This window comes from Diabrotica virgifera, chromosome 5 (genome assembly GCF_917563875.1).
Source record: "Diabrotica virgifera virgifera chromosome 5, PGI_DIABVI_V3a".
In the NCBI taxonomy this organism is placed as follows: Eukaryota; Metazoa; Arthropoda; class Insecta; order Coleoptera; family Chrysomelidae; genus Diabrotica; species Diabrotica virgifera.
In genome coordinates this window covers 74,874,391-74,894,847 of record NC_065447.1, presented here as the reverse complement: position 1 = coordinate 74,894,847, position 20,457 = coordinate 74,874,391, and the positions used below count along the sequence as shown (strand labels likewise).

Here is a 20,457-nt window from a genome sequence, read left to right as displayed (position 1 = left end):
GTGGTAAAACCGGGTACTTTGAAACTTTTATTCCTACAGATAGTAAAAAAATATTTTTTGGAAATATCGAAATGCCAAATGAAACTAAAGAAGTATCTATAAAAACTACAAAATTATTTCAAATACGACGATTTTTTCAACTTCTATCCGGTTTTGTTCAACTCTCCCCTACAACATAAGACAAGTGACAGCATATAAAGTGTAAAACATTTACAACCACAGAGAAAAAGATCTTAGAAAACTTAACATAAAAAGGACCAATGGATAAACAGGTACATAGAACTCTGGTATAAAAAGAAGTAATTAGATGTTTGGAAAATAAATTGTATTAATAACTAAAGTATTTGTTTAAGTATAGTAATAACTAAAAAATGTTTGTTTTTAAAAGCTCTACAATAAATATGGTTTTAATGAAAAAGACCGAATTACGGTTGTAATGCTGAGGGGCTACGGTGATAGAAAAAGATCTTATAGTGAAATAGCCAACTTGTTCAACGATACTTCCCCAAACCATTCTGTTATTCGTGAGGTTACGGTACTAAAATTGTAAAGCGCTTTGAAAAAACTAGACGAGTAAGAGATGGCATTCTAACAGTAGACAAAAAATTGTTATAATTAAATTAGATTTAATGTAGAGTTTCGATGTAGATCCACATACATCCTCGCGCAGAGCTGCACAAATACATTATGATGTGTTTATTCTTCAGTCTTGCATGTATTACATAAGAATTCATTTAAACCCTACGAAATTCAGTTGTTGCAAGAATTAGCTGAAGATGACTACGACCGTAGATTATAGTTTAGTGATGTAATGATGAATAAAATTATAACTGACAAGAAATTCCTTAACAAGATATATTTTTCTATCAACTTGCCACTGGACTGAAGAAAGATGAGAAGGATAAAGAAAAATAATAAAGACGGAAGAGAAAATAGCGGAGTGAGGGAGAAACCAGAAAAGGGGAGAGAAAAATAAAGGGATCAAACTCGAGGGGAGAATAGCAGGAGGAGAAAAGTGGAAGAAACTGATGGAGTTAAAAAATGCAAGAAAAGCAACGGTCAACTGCTCATTCGGATTCTGAGCGGCTCCAGACTAAGGTCTGATCTTGTAAAAAATGTTTTCATGTTTCCTCGCTTGTTCAATTCTTGATAGGATTTCTTTCTTTTTTTTTTGGTTACACTGGCTATTGACATTTGCTCCCAAATATTTTATGGAAGTTACTTGTTCTATTAGTTGTTCCGACGCATACAAAATGTACGTTTATTGTTGTCTTTGAAAATAATAAAATTTTAGTTTTGGAAATATTTTAGGCGTAAAAAAATCATTTCGCTATGACGAACTAACCCATTTATTATATTTTATAGATTTTTTGCGTCGCTTGCTATTAGGACGATATCACCTGATGCGTACCTGATGTTGTCTATGCTGGTTACGTTAATCTTGATTCCACCTTGGACCTCGTCCAATACCTCTCTGAATATAGACTCCGAATACAGATTAAATAATAGCGGTGATAAGATGCAACCCTGTCGCACTCCTCGTCGGATTTGTATATCTTCGGATGTTGTGTGCTGTATTTCAATTGTTGCTGATTGGGATAGTTCCGAGATCTTGTCTCGGAGGTCTTGTTTGTCAATTCCAGTTGTTCTTACAAGTACGATCATCTTTTTATGGCTAACACAGTCAAATGCTTTTCGATAATCAATAAAACATGCATCCATTGAGAGAGCTAGGCGTTCTAAGACGTAGTGAGATAGACAAGAGCACTACGATGCATGTGGAGAGACCACACGTAGATCGGATGGACCCTGAACTTATGGCGAAGACACAGAAGCGTAACACCAAGCGACCTACAGGAAGACCCAAAAACGATGATACGAGAGCTAGAGCTCCGAATCGTAGCAGAGATTGTAATATAAAATAGGACATAGCTCTATTAAAAGAAGACGAAGAATAAAACATGCATACACATCTACAGTCATGTCTCTGAATCGTTGTGTTAACACATTTAAGGCAAAAGAAAGCTTCTCGTGTTCTCAATCCGTTTCGAAATACGAATTCAGTGTCACTCATCTGGAACTCACTTCTTCTTTGTGTGCCGTGCTTGTTTTCAAGCGTTGGTTATTGTCGTATTAACACGCTGATGAAATGTTTCTCGGTATGAAACAATTCCTCGACCGTTCGACCTATCCATTGTCTAATGTTACGCAGCCAGGGCAGTTGTTTTATTCCAACCCAGCGTTTTCCTGATTCTGCCCTGAATGATCAAACGGAGTAAGCGATATTTAGGTCCTCTCATTATATGACCGGAGTATTGATCCTTTCTCATTTTTATGATGTTGATCAATTCTCGTTCTTTGTGCATGGTCTCCAGCACACCTTGGTTATATATGTGTGCTGTCCACGGGATTCTGAGATTTTTAATTTTTGTTGTCCAGGTTTTACATCCATAGAACAAAACGGAGTTAGGCTACGGCCAGACAAGCGATATTTTAAAGCGCTGTAAGACCAGTAAAATGAAGCGCGAAAAATGGGTTCCACGGTGAGTGTAGTGGATGGCCAGACTGAGCTGTAAAATATCGAGCAGCAACGTAGGATAGGACCCATTTTTCGCGCTTCATTTTACTGCTCTTACATCGCTGTAAATTGTCGCTTGCTGGCCGTAGCCTATGCAGAGAAATGTTAAGGATAGACCGGGCTAGTCATATGCCACTCAATGCATCGAGGTGTAACGTCGACGTAGGATTGAGTGGTGCAGTCATCTTTGTCTGTCACATGCGCGGGATCGCTTGGTTAAAAGAGATAGATAGACCACCGATCGACTGTTTCCATGCTGTTCCAATGACAGATTTCTACTGCACAATACAGAACTAGTCAGCTAATAAAGCTTTCTCGTGCAAGTTCTATTCTGGTAGAATCACTTTCAACCCTGTAGTCAATCCAGCTACCCAGATATCTAAAGGGTTCCATCCTTTTCAGGGTTTTGTTATCTAATTTTAGTACTGAATATTAGATATTAATTTCTCCGACCACCATCTTTAGAAGCTACTACCGACCGTTTGAAGGTCTTCTAGACTCTCTGCCATTATGACGGTGTCATCTGCGCATCTGATGTTATTAATAATTTCTCCACCGATTTTAACACCTTCGCGGCGATTATTTAACGCTTCCTCAAAAATTGGTTCGATGTAGGCATTGAACAATGTCGGTGACATAACACATCCCTGTCTGACACCACGCTTAATAGAAACTTTAACTAAAACTTCTTGATCCAATTTAATAGGGCTTTTCATCGATTGTCATTTGTTTCCAGTTTCTGTCATGTGTCACATAATATTAATGTATCTACGTCATACGTCTTTGGTACATACAAACCAAAGACGTATGACGTAGATATATTAATATTATGTGACACATGACACAAGCTCGAAACAAATGACTGTGAATGAAAAGTCCTATACAAGCGGTCTGATTGCAGTAAAGATTTTTGAGTATCTAATGTCGTACGTGTTCAGACCAACTAAGTCCAAGCATCGAACTAGTAATGTATGTGGTACTCTATCAAATGCTTTTTCGAAATCTATAAAGCTCTTCTTCTTCTTTTTATATAGACATGACTCTGTCTGTTTTTTCAATGTGCCTCTAGTAAGTTTGTCGTTCCATCGTTTTCGTTGTCTTCCCACTAATCGTCTTCCTATTGGGAAACCGTCTCTCGCTGTCCTGATAACCCTATTTGTTGTCATTCGGCTTAGGTGGTCATTCCATTCTATTCTTCTGTTTCTTACCCAGTTATTAATGTTATCCACCTTGCATCTCCGTCGTATATATGTACTTCTAGCTCTGTCCCATAGAGTCTTACCATCGATTTTTCGAAGGGTTTTCATCTCCGCTGTTTCGAGCAATCTTTTTGTCCTCTCTGTGTCGGGTCGTGTTTCTGCCGCGTATGTCATTATTGGTCTGATGACTGTTTTGTAAATTCTGCCTTTCATTTCTCTTCCGATATTTTTTCTCCATATTGTGTCATTCAGGCAACCCGTGGCTCTGTTTGCTCTATTCACTTAATCTTCCACTTCTGTTTCGAGCCTTCCGTAGCTAGATAGTGTGATGCCTAGGTATTTAAACTCCATCACTTGTTCTATTATCTGACCTTCCAGCTCCAATTTACATCTTATTGGATCTGCTGTTATAACCATGCACTTTGTCTTTTTTGAGGAAATTAACATGTTAAATTTTCTGGCGATTATGTTGAATTGGTGCAGCATACGTTGTAAATCATCTTCACTTTGAGAGATTAGTATTGCATCGTCCGCATAGCAGATTATTTTAAGTTGTTTTTCTCCCATTTGCTATCCTTTTTTAGTTCTTACTTTTTTTATTATTTCGTCCATGATCAGGTTGAACAATAAAGGACTCAAGGAATCCCCCTGTCATATCCCATTGCCAGCTTCAATTGGGTCAGTTAGTTCATCTTCCACTTTTACTTTTATTGTGTTAGATGAAACGGTATTACGGATTATTGTGTTAGAAACGGTAGATGTTTTCTATCGTTTTAATTATTCCCAGAGGTACCTGCTCTCTCGAGTATAACAAGTGGATAACGTCATTTAATGTGACCCTGTCAAATGCTTTCTTAAGGTCCACGAAACATAAATATGCCGGTTTGTTGTATTCCAACGATTTTTGCCTCATTATAAATATAGCGTCAGTGCATGACCTTCCCGGTCTAAAACCTTGTTGTTCTTCTGCTAATGTTATAATTTCATTCACTTTGTTTGTTATCACTTTTGTTGTTAATTTTAATGTTGTGTTTAATGAGTTATATCCCTCTGTAATTCTCCGGGTCTAATTTGAAAAGAGATGTATTAGGATGCTTGATTTCCATTCTTGTGGTAATCTGTTTTGTTCTATTATTTTTTGTATTAGTTTTAATAGTTGTTTAGTTAGATCTTGTCCTCCGTACTTTAGGAATTCGTTCGATATTCTGTCCTCTCCTGGAGATTTTCTATTTTTTAATTTTCTTAATGCTTCCTTTATCTCTCCCTCCTCGATGTTTATTTCTTCGTTTGTTGTAACTTCAGGTGTTGGTGGTTCATTATCGTCGCCTTTAGCAAATAGAGATCGGAAGTAGTCTGCACATGATTCCTTCTGAATGTGTTTCGCTTTTATTAATTCGTTCATCTCCTTTCTTTGCCCTCTGATCATTCTCCATACTTCTTTTTGTGTTCCGTAGAAGTCGTGTTCCATCTGTTTTGAGAAACTCTGCCAGTGCTCCCTTTTTATTTGCCTCACTAAAGTATTCGTTTCGTTTCTGATTCGTTTGTAGTGGTTGTATGCCTGTTGTGTTTGTTTTGTTCTGTATTGTAAAAAGGCTTTCTTCTTTTCTTCGCATTTTATCTTAACTTCCTCTCTAAACCACGGGGTTTTCTTCTTTAATATGTGAGTATTCATTACTTTTCTCTCTCCAAGTGATTCTGTTGCAGCGTCGATTATGTTATTTTTGAGTTTTTGCCAGCTTTCATCGATGTTATCGTTTTCTAATATTCCATTCTCAGCAATCTTCTCTGATATTCTTTTCCTGTATAAGTATTCCATATGTTCGACTTTGATTTTTGTTTGTGTTGGTGCTGCCCTCTTAGGTGTGAAATATTTCATAATGATTCCTATATAATAATATTAGGCTATGGTCGCTACCTACATCTGCTGAGTTGAGGCATCTTACGTCGATTATTTTTGATGGATGTATATCTCTGTTGGTTACAACATAATCTATCATAGATCTTTGTCCACGGGTGTTATTGAATGTATATTTGTATTGTTCTTTGTGGTGAAAAAATGTGTTGTTTATTCTAAGTTCGATATTTGTGCAGAAGTTTATCATCAGTTCTCCATTTTCGTTTTTAACATTTTCATTGTGTTTTTGCTTAATTCCGGGTATTACTTGGTTACCTATTCGAGCGTTAAAATCCCCCAGTATTATCATCTTCCCTCTAACTTGATCTACTACTTGTTGTAATTCGTCATAAAAGATTTCCCTTGTTGTTTGAGGCTTGTTATTTTCTGGGCCGTATACTCCGATGATGTCCAGGTCGTCCTTTTCCATTCTAATTTTTGCTGTGACAATTCTTTCCGATATATATTGACACTCTTTGATGTGATTTTGGTCTAAATCTATAAAGCATACGTAAATATTTTTTCCACCTACCTCTACCGAAAGTATACTTTTCCGGACCTGATTGTAGGGAGCAAAGATGTACTTTTCCTCCCTAGGGAGGAAAATATTTTTCCTCCCTCGGGAGGAAAAGTAAAAGTGACGTCATGGTATTTCATTCATGAAATATAACTTATTGACGCCCTGTACAATATCTATTTTCTATTACGTAAGTATCTATACATTTTAACGTTTATTTAAAAACACTCTGTATTTTGCAGAATGGTAAAAAACAGTAAATTGTTATTCTGATTTAACAATGTTTACATTAATAATTTGACTTATATTTTTGACAGTTGACAGTTATATTGTACCTACTTGTTAGTTTTAGTTCTAATAAATTTTGTTGGTTAGTTACATAAATAAATTAGGTAAAAATGAAAAGATGACTTGTTATTTGAGGAAGGTGGAAAAACCATATGTATAACATGGGAGTAAAGTGCCTTTTCCTCCCTTGAATGATTACTGCCCTCCGCTACGCGTCGGGCAGTAAACTTCATTCTCGGGAGGAAAAGTAGCACTTTCCTCCCTTGTTATACAAATAGCTATTTCCACCTACCTCTACCGAAAGTATACTTTTCCGGACCTGATTGTAGGGAGCAAAGTTGTACTTTTCCTCCCTAGGGAGGAAAAATAAAAGTGACGTCATGCTATTTCATTCATGAAATATAACTTATTGACCCCCTGTACAATATCTATTTTCTATTACGTAAGTATCTATACATTTTAACGTTTATTTAAAAACACTCTGTATTTTGCAGAATGGTAAAAAACAGTAAATTGTTAATCTGATTTAACAATGTTTACATTAATAATTTGACTTAGATTTGACAGTTGACAGTTATATTATACCTACTTGTTAGTTTTAGTTCTAATAAATTTTGTTGGTTAGTTACATAAATAAATTAAGTAAAAATGAAAAAATGGCTTGTTATTTGAGGAAGGTGGAAAAACCATATGTATAACATGGGAGTAAAGTGCCTTTTCCTCCCTTGAATGATTACTGCCCTCCGCTACGCGTCGGGCAGTAAACTTCATTCTCGGGAGGAAAAGTAGCACTTTCCTCCCTTGTTATACAAATAGCTATTTCCACCTAGCTCTACCGAAAGTATACTCCCTAGGGAGGAAAAGTAAAAGTGACGTCATGGTATTTCATTCATGAAATATAACTTATTGACGCCCTGTACAATATCTATTTTCTATTACGTAAGTATCCATACATTTTAACGTTTATTTATAAAACATCCTGTATTTTGCAGAATGGTAAAAAACAGTAAAATTGTTATTTTGATTTAACAATGTTTACATTAATAATTTGACTTATATTTGACAGTTGACAGATATATTGTACCTTAGTTCTAATACATTTTGTTGGTTAGTTACATAAATAAATTAAGTAAAAATGAAAAAATTACTTGTTATTTGAGGAAGTTGGAAAAACCATATGTATAACATGGGAGTAAAGTGCCTTTTCCTCCCTTGAATGATTACTGCCCTCCGCTACGTGTCGGGCAGTAAACTTCATTCTCGGGAGGAAAAGTAGCACTTTCCTCCCTTGTTATACAAATAGCTATTTCCACCTAGCTCTACCGAAAGTATACTCCCTAGGGAGGAAAAGTAAAAGTGACGTCATGGTATTTCATTCATGAAATATAACTTATTGACGCCCTGTACAATATCTATTTTCTATTACGTAAGTATCCATACATTTTAACGTTTATTTATAAAACATCCTGTATTTTGCAGAATGGTAAAAAACAGTAAAATTGTTATTTTGATTTAACAATGTTTACATTAATAATTTGACTTATATTTGACAGTTGACAGATATATTGTACCTTAGTTCTAATACATTTTGTTGGTTAGTTACATAAATAAATTAAGTAAAAATGAAAAAATTACTTGTTATTTGAGGAAGTTGGAAAAACCATATGTATAACATGGGAGTAAAGTGCCTTTTCCTCCCTTGAATGATTACTGCCCTCCGCTACGTGTCGGGCAGTAAACTTCATTCTCGGGAGGAAAAGTAGCACTTTCCTCCCTTGTTATACAAATAGCTATTTCCACCTACCTCTACCGAAAGTATACTTTTCCGGACCTGATTGTAGGGAGCAAAGTTGTACTTTTCCTCCCTAGGGAGGAAAAGTAAAAGTGACGTCATGGTATTTCATTCATGAAATATAACTTATTGTCGCCCTGTACAATATCTATTTTCTATTACGTAAGTATCTATATATTTTAACGTTTATTTATAAAACACCCTGTATTTGTCAGAATGGTAAAAAACAGTAAAATTGTTATTTTGATTTAACAATGTTTACATTATTAATTTGACTTATATTTGACAGTTGACAGATATGATGTACCTAATTGTTAGTTTTAATTTTAATAAATTTTGTTGGTTAGTTACATAAATAAATTAATTAAAAATGAAAAATAACTTGTTATTAATTTGAGGAAGGTGGAAAAACCATATGTATAACATGGGAGTAAAGTGCCTTTTCCTCCCTTGAATGATTACTGCCCTCCGCTACGCGTCGGGCAGTAAACTTCATTCTCGGGAGGAAAAGTAGCACTTTCCTCCCTTGTTATACAAATAGCTATTTCTAAACTCGATGCTCTTGTAAGAGTATTCGCATACTGGAACTCACACTTCTTGTAAATTTGTGTACCTATGGATGATTCTGAAAAAAGTTTTAAGGACTTGAGACATCAAGATTAATATTCGACAATCATCGCATTATATTATGAGGAATTGGATTTTTTTGGTAATGTTACGAATGTTGATTAAAACTCATACAAACTTTAAAACTTGTATTTATCACAGTGATAATGAAAAACTCTTTAATAAGTAACACTTTAAAAACTTTAAAAACGGTATTTACGCATTCGATTTATTATTATATTGTTCACACTCACACTTAATACTTAATAAAACTTTTGCTAATTCTCGTAGAAGATCCGGATAGCTCAAATTGTCTTTCAAATCAAAGGTAATTTTATAACATTTCTTATACAGTTCCGACAGTTTTTCGCAGTCTTTGTTGGGAGGTGGTTTCGTAAGGCAATATTTCACTAAGAGTTTCAAAACGTGCTGCAAACGTGTAGCTACAAGCTTCAACAGTGAATAACAAGATTTAAAACTGTTTTCTCTATCAGTCTTTTCTTCCTCGGTTACTTCTTGAATTTCCACTTTCTTATTTATGATCAGATCTATCATTTCTTCCAACTCTAGGACTATTTCCAGACAATGCTGAAGATGTTTGATTTTGGTGTGTAAAGCACTCGTTGCTAAAACATAAAAAATTCGTAAGTTAATTAAATTCTATGTTAAGTTATTCTTTTTAAAAATTTTTCAAATGGTACATTGATGAAAATTGGAACATAATAAAATGGGAAGATGCATTAATAATCATGAAAGAAACAGACATGAAAGGGAGAAAAGTCAAAGAAGCAGCCCTCATCCTACTCAACGAGAAAAAATGTGTAGCAAACCCATCAGCAGAATGTAGCAGGCTTTGGTTGTCAAGACTAAAAGAAGAAGTCAACAACAAGAATATACTAACAACAGCAGAGTAAAGGAGTCGGAGAAAAATCCCCTAAAATCTTATACACAATACATATATAGTCCAGGGTAATAAGGTTTTTTCAATGACACTCGAGCAGCCAGGGTACTGAAGCGTTTTTTCGACAGGTAATACCTATAAGAGCAAATTGTAACTATTTCCTGCGTAGGATCTGGCGGCCATTTTTATTTATAAACAATTAACTGTCAAAAAATGGCATTTTTCCCTTTTTTTTTTCAAATCAATCGAAAACAGTGAAACTTATGGATTTTTTAGTACAAATATCTTTGAGATTATGGAAAAAGCTTTAAAATGACGTATTACAAAGTCTGATATGCTCATTTATTGTTAATATAATTGCAAAAAAAGGTCGGAATTGCAAAAAAAATTAATTTTGCAATATCTATTGTAAAAATTAGTGTACAGCTTTGAAATTTTTGTCATAAAAGGGTTCTTTGGTGCTTAATATGTGATAAAAATTTCAAAGCAATTTATTCAATTGTTTAAATTTTATTCAAATTGTTTATCCCAGAGAGCATTTTTTTTTGCAATAACATAAGCACAAACCATACATACTCATAGACGTTTCACATAAATTGTCAAGGTCAAGACAGCAAATTAGTTACCATTCCAATCCAGAGATGTCGCTGTCAGTCAATTCTCTTGTCATATTTAACAATTGACAGTTGACAATTAAATTAATTTGGTATTTACTTTTTATTTTACAGTTTGTGGCTTAATTATTCTATTATAGTGGTGTTACGTTTTAAATTAGATTTAATCACAATTTTAATAAGTGTATTAACCTCTCCATATTTATGAGTAGAATTTTTAGTTTACATTGATCATCCCGTGTTGTGTTTCTCCACATTAAAAAAAACAATATAATATATAATAGATCCTGAAACAGTTTATTCCAATGGACAAGTCTGTCATCAACATTTCGAACCTATATATTTTTGGAAGTTTGTAAAAGATTATAAGGTAATATGTATCTAAACAATCATCCTATGTACAAGATTCTTTCAAAAATTTTCATTCAACTCGATACACATCAGTGCTTTCACGTGACACAGCAGTAGTGTTTAGCATTTTGAAAACCAATTGGAATATTTGAAGTTTTCAGTAAAATATGGAATAAAACATTGCTTTCTGTTGTTTTAATTTCCTGCGAAATTTCATCAAAGATACCGCAAAATTTATAATTTGAAATTCTCACATAACTAAAATTTGTCAATTTAGTTCCCATTCCAATCAAGAGATGGCGTTAATTCGATCCGAAAGATTAAGATGGTCGTGAAACGTCTATAAGTATGTATGGTTTGTGAACATAAGTCAGAAAAAAATGACGTTAGAACCATTCGACAGGTGTCAAATGAAAGAGCATGAGCTATATTTTCAACTTATTTTAAAAAAAGCGAATAAAAAATGCATTTATTAGTAATAAATAATTATGCAAAAGTATCGTAAATCTTTCCTTATAAACTTTTTATTTTGTTATATAAGAAATTATATACAGTATGTCCCTGTAAGTTGTATCCATATGGAAAACTTTTTTATTATTAGTTTTACGAAAAAAAGTTATACTTCATAAAAAGCTCTGCATGGTCCAAAACCTAAGATTCAACCATCAGATATAAAACTTTATGCATGTTATACGAGGTATATCAATAAGTTTGAATTTCACTCAAGAGTAAAGTAGCTTTATTTTTCACAATATTGAAAATTGCTATTATGAAAAGTTGTTTGGAATTAAAAACTATATTCTAATATGCAATTACATCCCTCTAATTGAAAAAAAAAAATGAAAAATTATGGATAACATTATTTTCAGTTATTTCAATTCTGATAACTCTTTTATTATTAATTTTACGAAAAAAAGTGATTCTTAATAAAAAGTTCTGGATGGTCTAAAACCTAAAATACAACCATCTTATATCAAATTTTATCAATTTTATACGAGGTATGTCAAAAACGATAAATTTAGATCAAAAGTAAAGTATCTTTATAGTCAAAATATTTCAATTAGAAGGATGTAATTACATACTGAAACATAGTTTTTAATTCTAAATAACTTTTCATAATAACAATTTTCGATATTGTGAAAAATAAACGTATTTTACTCTTGAGCGAAATTCATATTTTTGGACATACCTCGTATAAAATTAATAATATTTGATATGTGGTAGTTGTATTTTAGGTTTTAGACGATGCAGAACTTTTTATTAAGAATCAGTTTTTTTCGTAAAATTAATAATAAAAGAGTTATCTGAATTAAAATAACTGAAAATAATGTTAGTTATCCATAATTTATCAAAAAAAAAATTTTTTAATTAGAAGGATCTAAATGCGTACTAGAATATACTTTTTAATTCCAAACAACTTTTCATAATAGCAAATTTCAATATTGTGAGAAATAAAGCTACTTTACTCTTGAGTGAAATTCAAACTTTTTGACATACCTCGTATAATATTCACAAAATTTTATATCTGATGGTTGAATCTTAGGTTTTGGACCATGCAGAGCTTTTTATGAAGAATAACTTTTTTTTGTAAAATTAATAATAAAAAAGTTTTCCATATGAATACAACTTACAGGGACATACTGTATATTTATTACAATTTTTTATCAATTATGATATAAATAACATTACTTGGTAGTTGTGCACTTAAAACAGGGTAAAAAAGTTAAATTTTTGGAAAAAGTTATTCAAAAACTTTATAAGGAAAGATTTACGATAATTTTGCATAATTATGTATTACTAATAAATGCATTTTTTATTTGCTTTCTTTAAACCAAGTTGAAAATAAGCTCATGCTCTTTCATTTGACACCTGTGGAATGGTTCTAACGTCATTTTTTTCTGACTTATGTTATTGCAAAAAAAATGCTCTCTGGGATAAACAATTTGAATAAAATTTAAACAATTGAATGAATCGCTTTGAAATTTTTATAACATATTAAGCACCAAAGAACTCTCGTTTGACAAAAATTTCAAACCTGTACACTAATTTTTACAGCAGTTATTGCGAAAATAATTTTTTTTGCAATTCCGACCTTTTTTCGCAATTATATGAACAATAAATGAGTATATCAATCTTTGTAATATGTCATTTTAAAGCTTTTTCCATAATCTCAAAGATATTTGTACTAAAAAAGTCATAAATTTCACTGTTTTCCATTGATTTGAAAAAAAAGGGAAAAATGCCATTTTTTGACAGTTAATTGTTTATAAATAAAAATGGCCGCCAGATCCTACGCAGGAAATAGTTACAATTTGCTCTTATAGGTATTACCTGTCGAAAAAACGCTTCAGTACCCTGGCTGCTCGAGTGTCACGAACAGGGTATATTTTTGTCTTATTACCCTGGCCTAATACTCCAGGGTAATAAGCTAGAAATAGACCATGTTCGGGACACTCAAAGATCCAGGTAGCTGACTACTTTTTTAGATATTGTAGACCTATAGGAAGAGAACCTACCCGTTTCCTGCCTAGAGTTCGCGTCCGTTTTTTAATTATTAACAATTTAGTGCAAAAATCGCGATTTTTTCGATTTTATGCACCCCATTCAAAAGCTAAATAGTTGACATAAAATTACGAAATTTAATTTTTTAGAACAATAAAAAAACTTCAAAATGCCGATTTTTGAAAGTTAAAAAGTTAATTTGTTGCTACGCAAACTGCGAAATAAGTGAAAATGGTTATTTTTTAATAACTTTTACTAAAACTACCTTAGAACTTTAGCGTTTCACCCAAAGTTGGGTATTGGGGTACTTAACAAACCCTCAAAATTTGAGACCGATCCATTAATTAGTTTAAGAGTTATTCTAATTGTTTATCCCAGAGATCTTTATTTTGCAATAACATAAGGCAGAAAATAATGAAGATAGGGCAATTCTGCGTATGCCAAATGAAAGTAGAAAACTGATGCTATCAAAATGTACTAAAAAAAGGTAAAAAAATTATCCAATATAGTCAAAAATCCTAATGCCAAATTTGTGAAATTTTGTAGTTCATAAACATTTAGAATAACTTTAAAAATATTGTCCGTAGAAAAAATCATTTTACATATTAGAGAGCTGGTATTTTACATGAATTTTTAAAAATGTAGTTAAATTGGTGACTAGTCGTGGTAAGTGAAGGGGGAGCTGGGAACCGACAAATGCACGAGTTCAAAAACTAAAAAAGGCAACTTAAAACTACTATCATTTTCTATATCTCGGGATCTACTAAATATATTTTGATCGTTCTTTTTTTAATTTGTATGTAATTTTTCTGTACATTACAAATATGCAATTTGTCTAGACATTTATTTATTAATAAACAGTCTAATTTGTTTAAACAATTATTGAAAAAATAATTTTTTCCCAAAAATCCATTATTTTAATCATACTATCGTTATTAATCATAGAAAATTAAGGTATACTTTAATAAATAAATTATCTTCAATAAATAATTATCTAATAAAAATCATTCATTTATTAAAGTGTACTTTAACTTTTTCTATGACAATTAATGGTACTATGATTAAAAAAATAGATTTTAAAAAAATATATTTTTTTAAGAATTGTTTAAACAAATTAGACTGTTTATTAATTAATAAATTTATAAACAAATTGCATATTTGTAATGTACGTAGAAATTACATACAAATTAAAAAAAGAAAGATCAAAATCCATTGAGTTGATCCGGAGATACAGAAAATTATATTCGTTTGAAATTGCTTTTTCGGTATTTTAACTCGGTGAATTTGTAGGTTCCCCCAGTAATCGTTTGAACTACATTTTTGAAAAATCGCAGAGGGTGCTGTGAAGGTACAATGTTTGTGAAATTTTTTTAAGAAAAAATACAAAGATTAGATTCGTTAATTATTATAAACAAATTAGCTGTGAATTAATAAAAACATATGGCTAACTTTGTCCCAAATGAACCCAGGCTAAATTTTTTTATTTGAAAATTCGTGTTAAAATACTATATTTTCGAATATGTATATAAAAATATTGTTTCTACGGACAACATTTTTAAAGAAGTTATTCTAAATGTTTATAAACTAGAAATTTTAAAAAATTTGGCATTAGGATTTTTGACTATATTAATTATTTTTTTATCTTTTTTTAATACATTTTGATACTATCACTCTTCTACTTTCATTTGGCATATTCAGAATTGCCGTATCTTCATTATTTTCTGTCTTATCTTATTGAAAAATAAAGGTCTCTGGGATAAACAAATAGAATAACTTTTAAACTAATTAATGGATCGGTCTCAAATTTTGAAGGTTTGTTAAGTACGCCAATACCCAACTTTTGGTGAAACACTAAAGTTCTAAGGTAGTTTTAGTAAAAGTTATTAACAAATAACGATTTTCACTTTTTTTGCAGTTTGCGTAGCAACAAATTAACTTTTTAACTTTCAAAAATCGGCATTTTGAAGGTTTTTCAATGTTCTAAAAAAACTGAATTTTTTAATTTTATGTCAACTATTTAACTTTTGAATAAAGTGCAAAAAATCTAAAAAAATCGCGATTTTTGCACTAAATTGTTAATAATTAAAAAACGGACGCGAACTCTAGGCAGGAAACAGGTAGGTTTTCTTCCTAGGCCTACAATAACTAAAAAAGTAGTCAGCTACCTGGATCTTTAAGTGTCCCGAGAAAATCCATATTAGTCTGGACTAATATGTAACACACAAGAAATAAACACAAATCTATTTACGTTACACAATCTCAACTATCGTACAGATTACACAAATGTATAACACAAAATAGCACACAAACCAGTCAACATTTGATATTCCTATACACTTGCCATCAAGTAATTATTTTAGAAAACCTTAATCTTAATCATATTACAAAGTCATTTGTACTTGAATAGCGTACTTAAGTTTCGAGATATAATTAACAATAGACAATTAACAATATTAAAATTTATTAATGTCTTCCTGTACTGGAAACCACACTATTCAAATACAAATTATTTTGTAATAAGCTTAAGATTAAGGTTTTCTAAAATAACTTGATGTCAAATATACCATCGTAATAACAGCATTATCAGATTTTTTTCAACCATAGGCATGCTGTGGTCTACAAGATGCTGAGGCCAAGTATGTCAATTTTGAAAAGACATTACCTAATAATAACTTGCGTTATACATCTTCCGAGAATTTTTAAAATTATCTTTTTTGAGAACGATTTAATGTCAAACATTAGTTATTTAAAACTGTAATTTTGATTACCCCAATAATTGTGGCTTAATGCCATATGGTAGGGGAGCCCAAGAGGGGATTTTTGCAGTTACTCGAGCGCATCAGAAATCACATGAGTAAAAAAAATCTATACTTAGAAAAACTCGAAAACGTCAGATTAAGATAAGGTAAGTTAAGTACATGAAGAACAGAGTATATTTAAAAAATCTGACGATTTGAGCGGGGCATAAGGAAATGGGTGAGTCACAAAGTTTCACAAAAAAGGGCGAATATTTCGCGAAATTAACATCAAATCGTAAAAAATGAAAAATACGTTTCCAATATTTTTCAAAAATCTGTCGAATGATACCAAACACGACCCCCCACGGAGGGGGTGGGGGTAACATTAAAATTTTAAATAGAAACCCCGCAATTTTCGCGAAATGAACATCAGATCGAAAAACTGAAAAATACGTGTTCAATATTTTATAAAAATCTATCGAATGACATCTAACACGACCATCCACGGAGCTGGGGTATGGTGGTAACTGGAACGCCACTTAATATAACTGGTATTTACTGTCACCCTGGGAGCTAAGGGTGACAGTAAATACCAGTTATATTAGGTGGCGTTGATGTATTACCACTGATGTATTACCTGATGAGCCTGATGTATTACCACTCTTAGCTCCCAGGGTGACAGTAAATACCAGTTATATTAGATGGCGTTCCACTTACCACCATAGGGGTAAGGGGTTACTTTAAAATCTTAAATAGAAGCCCCATTTTTATTGCACATTTGGATTCCTTGCGTAAAAATAAGTAACTTTTATTCGACAAATTTTTTCGAATTATGGATAGATGGCGATATAATCGGAAAAAACGATTTTTGGAAATGGAAAATTAAATTAAAAAATGGAAAATCCCCACTAAAATGGAAAACAACTGTTTTTGGTTTTAGGACCTAATCTTCACAACCCAATAGATCCCCATGACGCTTTAGTAACTGCAATTAAACATAGTAATTAAATTAGACATGCCACAAGAAAACAATCTGAAAACCTTGTTTTTAAATAGACCGTGATAGTCGTGACGTCAAATCAATGTTGGCTACTCTGAAAAGTTTTCCAAACAAAGCAAAAATTCACACATGGTGTTTGTTTTCGTTTTTATAATTGGAATATATTGCTTGTAGGATGTTTAATTTTTACAAAATGGTAATGTGTTACGTACCCGTGATTGTAATCAATGCTCATAGTACCCTCAGCCGATACTAACTATAGTCTCTGGAAAGCCACAAAACACCTAAAACAGCCACGAGATCAAATCCCACCAATTAGAAAATCTGATGGTACCTGGGCCAAAACAGATGGAGAAAAGGTAGAAGTTTTCGGTAGTTATTTGGGGAAGTATTTCAACCGTTACCACCTGCAAACGGAATTAATGACGACGAAATATATGCATTCCTTGAGGAAAACGAGCAAAAAATGGAGCCTATTAAAAACTTCACAATACAAGAAACTTACGACGTTATAAAAAATCACTTAGACCCCAAGAAGGCACCTGGCTATGACCTGGTTACCGGCCAAATATTAAAAGAACTTCCTAGAAAAGCGGTCGTTATGTTGACGCAACTCTTCAACGCAGTTCTAAGACTGAAGTACTTCCCTGCACAAAGGAAGGTAGCAGAAATCATATTAATTCATAAACAGGGAAAACAGCCAAATGAACCTAGCTCCTATCGACCAATCAGTTTACTACCAGTCTTGTCAAAAATAATGGAAAAGTTACTGATGAAGAGACTGATGGAAACTGTCGCAGCAAAAAGCTTAATCCCAGACTATCAATTTGGGTTTCGTCAGAAACACTCGACAGTAGAGCAAGTGCATCGTGTTGTTAACACAATCATCAAAGCATTCGAAGATAGAAGTTACTGTGAATCAGCTTTTTTGGATGTCAGCAAAGCCTTTGACAAGGTGTGGCATGAGGGACTCCTTTACAAATTAAAAACGCAGCTACCAACAACAATATATTTGATTCTAAAATCCTACTTAGAAAAACGATACTTCAGAGTCAGATATGAAAATGAAGTAACTAAACTACCCATCATCAAATCAGGAGTCCCACAAGGAAGTGTCTTAGGCCCAGTCTTATACCTACTCTTCACGGCTTATCTGCCATGTACTGATGACACAGTCACCTCTACCTTTACTGATGACACAGCTATATTAGCAGTAAACAGAAATCCTGAAGTAGCAGCGACAACACTACAAACCAGTATCAATAATATAGCAACGTGGGCAAGGAAATGGCGAATTACAATAAATGAAAGTAAATCTGCACACATAACATTCACAAAATGCCATGGTGAAACGCCAAGCATCACATTCAACAATGAACGAATACCTAAAACAGACAGCGTAAAATATTTGGGACAAACATCTAACCTGGCGTACCCACATATGGAAAAAAAGAAAGCAGCTGGATACTAAATGGAAAAAGCTGTACTGGCTCCTTGGCAGAAAATCACAATTATCATTGCGGAACAAATTACTAGCTTACAATACCGTTCTCAAACCAGTATGGACCTATGGAATCCAGTTACGGGGAACAGCATCTAAATCGAACATTGCTATCATCGAGAGATTCCAGTCAAAAGCCCTGCGCAGTATAGTAGATGCTCCTTGGTTAGTAACAAACCGAGACATTTATAATGATCTAGAGATGCCAACGGTTACTGCAGTGACTAAACAGCTTAGCACAAACTACCTAAGACGCTTAGAGCAACATCCAAACACACTGGCAATTAATCTGCTTGACAACAGTGAAGAAACCCGAAGGCTGAAAACAAGAACACCCTTGGATCTACCATTCTAACAGCAATAATTGTACATATGAAATTAATTTTAAATTGTGATAGTTTTATTTTATTTTTTAATATCGATGTAATAATGTAAAGTTACAAATTTTGATTGTTTTTAACATAAATGTAAGAATGTAAAAGTGCATACAGAGTGGATCATTGGACAAACTCTCTCTCACGACATTGCACCAATCAACATGTATGCTTATTGTTATTATATGATGTAACAGATTGCAAAATAAACATTAAACAAAAAAATGCTCATAGTATATTTCCCACCATATTTCCAAATAGGACTGGTTAAAAATCTGAACAAACGAAGTAAGTACATGTAGTGTGTAAATCCTTGATTTTGTGTAAGGACATTTATAAAATTAAAAGCAATATGATTGATATGACTAACAAGGATTGTGTCTTTAGAAAAAATGTACGGATGATTGTTAAAACAAAATACAATTAAAAATGATTACACAAATCACGTGTATAATCAATTGACAGTTGCTTTGTTTGGAAACCTTTTTGAGTTTTGACGGCACACTATCACGGTCCACTATGTCCCTAGGTAGACCTTTTATTACATTACATTTTGAAAAAAAAAATAATAAAAATCGGTTAAAAATCGGATAAAAACCATAACATTTTATAGAGGTTTTTTCTAAAAATAAGAGAGCAAAAAACAACAACTATTATAAATACCAGAAGCAAGTCAATAAAAAAAACAACAAATAGAGGTGAGATAGCAGCATCGATAAACGGATCATAAAACAAAAGAATGAATGAAATATGTGAACATATACAATATGAGTAATAGACATGCCTAGGAAAAGATGATATGGATACATACATATGATCATGAAAGAAGCGAAAAAAACTGAAAAATAAGATTGAGAGTACTGGTGAAAAGAGAAACTAGAATTTTTAAGATAAGAAATGGGGTAAAGAAATTGAAAAATAAGAAAGCATGGAGAAATAAATGACCAAAAGACAATCTAATGATTAAATCCCCGTCTGAAACGTTTTTCAAGTGAAAACAGCTATAGATTCCACAGACTGTTTACATGATCACCTATAATCATAAAATAAATAATACTTACTTTCTGTCAAATATTCAGACAGAGCGAACCTTTGCATTTGTGAAGTAAAATAATTTATAGCATCCGAACTTTGGAAATACATTTTAGAAGCCTTCTCGTAATTGATTTTAGCAAGCTGAATTATATTTTTTCTATTGCTAGAATCGTTTGGAGTGGACCAAATATGGCTATGATAAAGAGATCCTATTCTGTAATGGATAATGGCAGCACGGTAGATATACAGCGGATATTTTGGATTCTTTTCATCAAAATCGCAATACTGAAGTGCTTTTTGAAGCGTTTCGATAACTTCCTTTTCAGCTTCAGCTTTACTCTAAAAAATAAAAATATATAATGTAGAACTTTTAGTGACTTTTTTATTGAGTCTAACACATGGTATGAAAGTGGTAATCAATCACATACATAGATAATTAAGGAAACGCTTTTCAGAAATTGAAGAAAACCTCACACTGAAATAATTCTTTCATTTTGATCGATTTATTTATTTAGCATATGGAACAATCATAAGGAAAATATAAAACACCAATAAAAACAAGTCGTC

At 32.5% G+C, this 20,457-nt stretch overlaps 1 protein-coding gene across 2 annotated transcripts in view; it reads right to left on the bottom strand.

Moving 5' to 3' along the window:
- Positions 1-9,010: 9,010 nt before the first annotated feature.
- LOC114326677 (erythroid differentiation-related factor 1) overlaps positions 9,011-20,457 on the bottom strand; it is an 86,170-nt gene continuing 74,723 nt past the window's right edge. For both annotated transcript variants that reach the window (XM_050650145.1, XM_050650146.1), the window contains 2 exons: positions 19,917-20,229; positions 9,011-9,500 (listed from right to left, as the gene is read on the bottom strand). In XM_050650145.1, the coding sequence (XP_050506102.1) occupies positions 9,091-9,500; positions 19,917-20,229 (723 nt within the window). In that variant the 3' untranslated portion in view covers positions 9,011-9,090. The remainder of the gene's footprint in view (positions 9,501-19,916; positions 20,230-20,457) is intronic.